Here is an 8,203-nt window from a genome sequence, read left to right as displayed (position 1 = left end):
CCCCCAAATCAAAGTGATACCTGGATATGCCAAACAAGTTCTCTCTGAACTTAGTGGTCAGAGGAACTATCCGTCTGATTTCCATGTTTGACTTCAGAATTAACTCTTCACCGTCTTGTACAGTGACTCCATTTCATCTAAATGAAAGCAGCTGATGAGTAGTTTCCTCTGTAAGAAAGCTCAAGGTAAGATTGGCCAGAAGGACGAAGAGGGGAAATGGCAGTGTATAACCTAGCAAGATAAACATGCTACCATTTTGTAAAACAAATGCACATGGAATTTATTTATTTGACTTACTGTACAGGAAAACTTAGACTTAAATTATAACATCCTTGAATTTTCTAGTTAACTACAATTGTAGTACAGTATCATGTTTTAGTATGGCTTCTGTTTTAGTGAAAGTACTTAAACATTCATGTACTATATTTGAGTGAGATGAGCAGCTATACATACTAATTCTTCCTCGATGGAAAGGAGCATTTCATCATTACAATTGAAGTTCAATTGCTGGTATTTAAGTACTATCAAATAGATTTCTTTCAACGTGATACGGTATCTGTATAAACTTCAGGGATGATTATCGTAAAACTGAAACACAGCTACATGACTCCAGGTTACCACGCTGAGATTTGGAGCTTTCTGTGATGTGCATAATAGCAAAGTTGCACATAGCATACCCGCGTTGTCAGGGTGAGGTTAAACCTAGAACACTGGTGTGATATTTATAGCAAGGTATGTGTGTGTGCGCGCGTGCGTGTGAGGAGGTGTGACTAGTGGCTCCAGCAAAGCCAGGAGAGAGCGTCACCCTGTAAAGGCTTTATGATGAGGGTGTCTGGATTAGGAAATAACATGACTTTTACTAAACGCTTTTTAGAAAACACACATTCTGGATTACCACCTCTTAAAATTCGATGATGTACTTGGAATGACTGTATGTGTCTGCCCCTTTAACAACATAAAGCTACTAAATTAATATTTAAAATGCTGGCCTGCTTATGTTACAGTAATAAAATTTGTGTCAGTTAATTTAATGTCAATTTACATGTGAAGATTAATTTTTCTGCATTTTATGAATTCTGTATACTGGAGTTTGTTAAAGATTGACATGTTAGGTGATACTGTACAAAATTGTATTGACTACCTTTAGTGAAAATCAAAAGTAAAATTCATATGTATTTCCTTTTTACACTTCCATCTAATTTCTTGACAACTTGAATAAATTTCATAGAGCCTTTCTAACATGAACTATTGTTAATTTAACTGTTGCAATAATTAAGCTTTAAGAAGTATTGTTGGTATATTTATAATTTTAAGAAGATCATGTTTGTTTCATACTGCTTATTTTTAGCTGTTCTATTGTCACTGTTACAGCTGAAGAACTTTACTAAATACTTGACATTACAAAATAACTTGCTGGGGTTGTCCTCTGTATTCTGATGTTAAATAAAAATGTGTGATTGAACTGTAAATGTAGATAACTTTCAATAGTCCTTTCCACACTTGGGTTTTAATTTATCTTGCAGTCCTTAGATGGTCTGATGCTATCATACTCTGCTGAACAAATGGCCACAATGAAGGCTGTTAATTTGCCATATTTTAAAGTAAGAAGTTGATTGCATCCTGTAACCTGCTCTGACTAATGTTTCACTTCATCTGAAGACGATGCATATGTTTTGATGCTTAAATCTTGCTGATAAGGTCATGTCTCATGATACTTTTTTTTTTTAGGACTAGAGTAGTATGAAATAGAATATTTATCAAACCATTTACCAAACTTGTTTAAACTCAGATTCAGCCAAACATGGACACAGCTGTATCTAGATTCCCTCTGCCTATCTGTAGAATAGGAGCTGGGGCAGCGCGTTGTTGTTGTTCCTTCTAGGACTCTACAGGAGCTCTTTCCTCTGTGGACTCTGGTGCAGCTTATGCTCTTTATTCCAGTTTTAGATCTTGACGTTTATCCATGAATGCTGAATTTTCAGCCCCAAGGATATGCCTCACTCTGACGATTCAGGCGTTTTCTATCTAGAACTAAACTTGTCTGAACTAAAACTAGTCTAGTCTAAAACTTCGGCTGCAAAATTTCTTGGAACCAGTTTAGGCAAAGACTTAGGACGTTGCCCTTCCATCTGAGTGGACTAGGGACTGCGTCACCCTTGCGGCAGTGTTTCTGTGTTAACCAACAGGGGAGCCAAACAAGTTAAACTTACTAAATTTTCAAAGGCATTTTTGAGAAATTTCAGCCAAAAAGTTAGTTCCTTTAGGCCCAGTCTAAATGAGGTGGGATTCTGTTTGTCGCATAGGCAAAAATACTTCGGACACTAAAGCTGGAGGAATTCTTTCTTGTGGTATTGGTTGACCACTGTGATGGTCTATATATATAACACAGGTGTATATTTAAGAACAGGTGCTACTGGAGGAACAAAATTAAATCCATCCTGAAAGTTCTGGGAAAATCCAGTTACATCAAATGATGCAAGAACCGGTTGGTCAAACCAGTTTCTCAACAGTCAGTATGAGCGCAAAACAAAACTTAACTTTCACAAGTTCTGTGGAAGATACTTGGCAAAAGGTGTGTTGGAACATGAAGTGTTGTCGTCTTGTCGTTATTTAGTAACATCGCACAGACTTCTCAAGGAAATACATTGTTTCATCACATTATTTCCTGGTTTTTGAAGTTGGATTTTATCAAACGTCCTTGGCTCATTTCTTCTCCTGCTAAGACCTCACTTACTTTACAGCTAAACCAAATGGGGTTGTCTTAAGTCATGTGCTTTTCCCTGAGGCTTTCCCTGGTTTATCTCAATTTCATTATTTTCTAATCAGAAAATTTCGAGCCTTACTGACTTCTGTAGTTTGAGGAAGCTGGAGAAACAACCGCTTCTCAGGATGTGAGCCCTTGCTACCTAAATGAAACTGAAGGTCCCACTGCTCGAGCCAGATCAGGTTTCTGCTAGCAAGAGCCTTCTTTGCTTTTCCCAGCACACAAGCAGTTGCATCTTTAGCTGTTTTGTTTTCTCTTGGGCATGCGTATCTGCCATTTGCGAAGCATATACTAGTCTTGAAGTGATCTTGCCTCCCACCACTACACAGATTTTTAGTTCGTGTGCTGGTTTTCTAGCAGCCTTCACTTTTTTGTTGACAAAGAGTAAAATTGTGATATACCTCTGTTAGGAGAAAAACTCCTTTATGTGCGCAGAAGAGAAGTTGCAAGTGAAACCTCCTTGTTGCCCCTAGGTGCTTTTAGAAGATGTGGTGTCACTTGGTTTGAGCATTTATACTTTCCTGTAACACCACTAGTACAAAAAATAAAATAAGCAAAGACTACATTTAAAATTGTTTGGTGAACACATAGACTGTGTAAAGATAGGTGTCAGCTTTGCTGTACCCCCTGAATCCTGTACAAACAGTTCTCTGTAGTATGTTATGTGAAAGTTCAGCATGTGGTTCCTTGAGCATTCACAGTTAATTTTATGACTCCATAAAAGATTAATATCTGATTTAGTGAGTTCAGAGACTTAAGCTAATAAATGCTGATTCATTTGGGTAGAAGCTGTTGGAGATTTTCTTCATGCAAATCTTAAAATGAGTTCAGCTGATTTAACTGCCGAATTCTAAACAAATGGGGAAAATCTCATTCTGTTTGGCATATTGTTGTTGCTCAGATCCTGTACTGGACCATGGGCTCTTTTGTCAAGAAACGTCTCGGTCCAGATTTCAAACTACTGATGTTTCAGATTACCCAGGAATATCACCGTTCTGGACAAGAAAAACCTACCCATGGAATATTCTTCAAATAACAGATTCCTGTTATCTCATATACTGGCAGTGGCAGAAATGGTTGAACAAATCAGTGCCGTGTTTGCCCAGGCATGTGTTAATTCAGCCATTTTAAAAAACTGCTCTGCTCGCATTAGTGAAGTGTACTACTGTGAGACTTTTTTTTTTTTCCCCATTGGTTGGTCGTTACATTGGACCCTTTGCTTTGTTTTTTGTACCTTTCAATTTCAAAGCAGAAAGTAGGAAAGCCGTGCAGAGCTCTGACATCCAGCGAGTTACCCAGAGTCAGCTGAGCCGTTGTACAGAAGGAGTGGGCTTTTGTCCAGGGCCAAGGCTGAGCGTGCGCCAAGAGCCGTGTGAAGGAGCACACAGACGTTCACCTCCCATATCCTGCTCGCGTGTCCAGGCTTGCAGTTTGTTATCTGGATTAGTGAAACCATGTGTGATTGCATCTTTGGCTCCAACTAATCCTGTTCTGATTTACTTGAAAATATTAACTCAGTAGTCACCGATGGCTTTTTTCTATATAGTAATAACTTCCTGTTTTAAATACAGCAATTCTGTGCTCATCTTTCATAGCATTAATTTCTGCCGTGAAACCTTGTGTTTTATATCTTTGGAAAAAATCCAGACTTCTTGAGTGGAGCATACGTGGGATTTTGAAAAGAATAAACCCCCCGCAATCTCATGAATTAACACTGCTCCGAACAGAACACAGCTGTGAATGCCGTGAACCTTGGGTGGAAATGACCTTACTGATGGTGTTGTGGCTTTTCGTTCCCACCCATGCAAGCCTGATTTTACTAAATGTGCCAAGTCCTGTGTGTTTTGGGAAGTGGGAAAATGCCCAGATAAACACAGAATAGCCCCAGCAACTAGTGCTGCAACAGTCCGTGTTCAGTACTCACACTGCTAATGAACGTAAGAAACATGACACTGTCCTCTCCGAAGAAGCACATTTCAGCTGCAGAGTATTCCATTAGGATGGCAGATGATGTAGCATCTACTTGGAGGACCGTCTCTGAGGTTGTGATGAAGATTGTTTTATCAAATTCCTCACTTGGGTATCACAACTGTTCTATTTCCCACCCGCTGCTACACCCACATGCTGACAAAATAATACTGCTAATAAAAGACTACATTTATTGTAAAAACGTCTTTGAACAGTCTCTTGGTTTGTTTCTGCTGCTTGCTCAGTATGATCTGTTTGTTCTTAAACGGCAAGCTGATGCACTGTACCGCACGGCGGATCTGCACTTGTCAAATCTCAATTCTTTTGTGTTTCCTGTCAAGGCCATTAAACTCTGCAGCTTTGCTGTTGCTAGTAAGTTGCTGCAGCTTTTGTTCCATCTTTTTCTACCTGGTTGACTAGACTAGGTGGTTTTATCACAGAAAGCACTACAGCCTAATTTCTTTATTCTTTCTTTACAGCCAGGAGCTTTCTGTATTTTTTTCCCATAACCTTTATCTATCATATTCCCCGTGAATACAACTGCAAATATTCTAGTCCCACACCCTTCATATTACGGATCAGACTCTTACAGGGTAACTTGTGTGTCAAAACTAGCTTTTCTGAGTCCTCACTTGCTTTTCTAATGTGGCTTTCTAAAGTTTCCTATGTTACACCTAACTTGGCTTCAGTGGTCTTGCTTGAAAGGCTTTGATAATGGCAAGATTCTGTAGAATCTTTTTTGTTACTCAGGACCCACCAAGAACACTCATCCCTTTGGTAAAACTTCAGTGCCTAAAACCTAAATTCTTATTTTTGCTTTTCTTGAACGAACATCTAAGGTCTAAGATGTTTTCTGAAATTAAGCACTTGGAAGAACTCGTAAGATTTCTGATCTCTCCCACAGCAGTGAAGGTCTGGAATGGCTGTCGTAGCCTGGTCACGTTTTAAGATGGTACCTGTGAAGTTTTTGCCATGTCTGTTTGCAGTAGCATGCTGGTACTGATCTTGAGAGTCTTTCCACTTCAGTGTTCCTCTGGCTTGCCTGTTCAGGAGTTCGAGTTGCTTACTTGGAGTCACCTGCACTTCTGCTCTTTAAAGCAGGGGAGTATTCATGGCCTGGGAGATGGCACCAGGACTGACACCTTCCTAGTCTTGGAATTTGAATTCCAGAGTGTCTGGTAGTTCATGAGGAACAAAGGACCGTTTTGGTGGAATTCCAGCATGTGCCACCCGTTTCTAGAGTCGTTGTTGAAAGAGTCTTCATATTATGCCATCTCTCGTGCTTTCTATGTGCTTACAAAGCACATACTTGCGTATGAACAGTCTGCATCACTGATTTTTTTTTAAAGCCTGAAAATAATACTTTTGGATGCCTTCTTCCAAGGTACTTGGAAGTTGTTTAGTGGATGTAATCTTCTGGCAAGAAAAAACCTTTCCAGTTGCTGCTGGATTTAATAGACCTCTGAAGAATGCTTTGGTAATGAACTATAGAGTTCTCATTCATCTTCATCAGTTCCAAACAAAACTTTCTTGGTAAAAATTTTTTAGAAGTGCATCAGTAGCTTGGTAGCTCTAAAATTCTGCCTTTTTCCACCATCTGTTCCTTAACTAATAACCAGGAAACTTTTTGTTCTCTTCTTACGAAATATGCATTATCTTTGCACGTTCTGAATGTCAAAGAAGTTTGCAGACCAACCCACTTCAGTCTACCTCAGCAGTGTTGAGTCAGATATCCACGACATAAACAAGTGAAGATAAAGGATCTTGTAGTTCCTGCGGGTGTGATCTGTGGAGGGCACCACGTTAGGCAGCACATACATCACTAGACAGAAATGTAATGCCAAGCACGCGCACATGTCTGTGCGCACGCACAGCGTCTGCCATAAATCCTACACGTGTATCCGGATTCGTAATGTGTGACTTAGATGTCTTCTAAAAGGAAGGGCTGCGGTCTTAGTAGAAGCTCGATTACTCAAATCCAGCCAGTCCAGCCCTCCTCCTGCCTTTTCGGCCTGTGGTCAGGATTTTCTTCCATCAGTTGTGACTTCTCAGTTCTTGGATCCGAGCAAGAAAGAGCTCCTGTAGATTCTGGAGATGTGACCCGATTCTGCATTGCCTGAGCTTGTCTAGTTTGATGGATCTGAGTCACAGGATCTTAATTCTGAGGTAAGAACCTAAGCTGGTGGCCGTTGAGAGCAACGGCTAGAAGTGCATTTATCATACCTGTGTAGTAAGGAGTTGCACAGTGCTACTCCCTGGTGAGCTTCCAGCTTAGCTGCCATTGTGCTCCTCAGCCTGCTGGCACTTGTGTAACTAAATGATGACCTTGAAAGAAGACTGGGTTATATTTTGATATTAAGCTTTTCCTAAATAAGTCTGATACACAGTTACTTTTATATGGATGATTAAAAGGGGCTACTTTGCATGAGTCTGAAATGGAATCAGTATTTTGAAATGGATTGGGATCTGGTCGGAAATGAAGCAAGTTTCATTTTATTTATTGGAATGGTGATGTTGTTAAATGAGCTGGTAAAAACCTTCCTTGAATGGGAGCTTAAGTTGTAATGGGAAATCTTGACTGAACTCTTGCTCGGTGTTTCATTCTCTTTTAAAATTACCCAGATAAATAATTGGGTTAGATGATCTATTTTTCTATTCAAAGCTTGTAATATTCAACAGCATAAAGAGATTGAGCGTTTCCCTGTATCAGGTTAGGAGCCAGACTTGTTGATTTGGAATAGGTTGGTTTGTTGCTACCCTAATAAAATGCTGATCGCTTTTTCAGTGTATCATTTTTAAAGGTTTCACAGTTCACGACGACTCAAAATGCAAGGTAGATGAAATCAAGTGCTGAGCTCATGTTCATCGTGTGTCACAAACACACACCCTTACTCACTGAAAGCTCTTGTGTGTGCTGCTTAACTGCTACAGTAGTGGCTTAGATTCTTTGGAGGGAAAAAGGTGCAAGTGGTGGTGAAAATATATTGTACTCATTCTAGCTGCAGGCTAAGAACTTTATAAACTGTCAGGTTCTCTTGCTGGATTAATGTAAACTGCTTTGTTTGCAGGGTTTATTGTCATCCCAAAACCAGGCCAATTCTCCAAGTGGAACTGTAGTATAGCCATCACACTACTGCTAGCAAATCTCTGAACGCAGGACAAGAAGTAATGACAGTGGAACCAGGAGCTGTTCTTCAGGCAAAGAGCATCACAAATTAGAATGTGGCAGAGTGTAAACACGGAATTATGTGAATCACATAGTAATTTACAAAGGAATAATGTAATGACTTCTTCTTACAGCTAACACTGCTAGGCTGCCCACCCAAGGAAGAGTTTTCACTTAAAAAATAAAAGCTTCCTTTGGTGCGGCTGGAAAAAATAGTAACATTTTTGGTTTTCTTTATACTTTTCAAGTCCAGTGTAATTTAATCTCTCTCTATAAATATATAAATAATATATATATAGTGTAAA

General features: G+C 39.5%; 1 protein-coding gene across 1 annotated transcript in view; it reads left to right on the top strand.

Moving 5' to 3' along the window:
- WDR20 (WD repeat domain 20) overlaps positions 1–8,203 on the top strand; it is an 18,115-nt gene extending 9,912 nt beyond the window's left edge. Inside the window, 1 exon segment of the mRNA XM_010145516.1 lies at positions 7,801–8,203. Within this exon segment, the coding sequence (XP_010143818.1) occupies positions 7,801–7,854 (54 nt within the window). The 3' untranslated portion in view covers positions 7,855–8,203.

The sequence above is a fragment of the Buceros rhinoceros genome, unplaced genomic scaffold (genome assembly GCF_000710305.1).
Source record: "Buceros rhinoceros silvestris isolate BGI_N320 unplaced genomic scaffold, ASM71030v1 scaffold30221, whole genome shotgun sequence".
Lineage (NCBI taxonomy): Eukaryota > Metazoa > Chordata > Aves > Bucerotiformes > Bucerotidae > Buceros > Buceros rhinoceros.
Note: the sequence above shows the minus strand (reverse complement) of the source record. Positions and strands in the feature narration are given on the sequence as shown.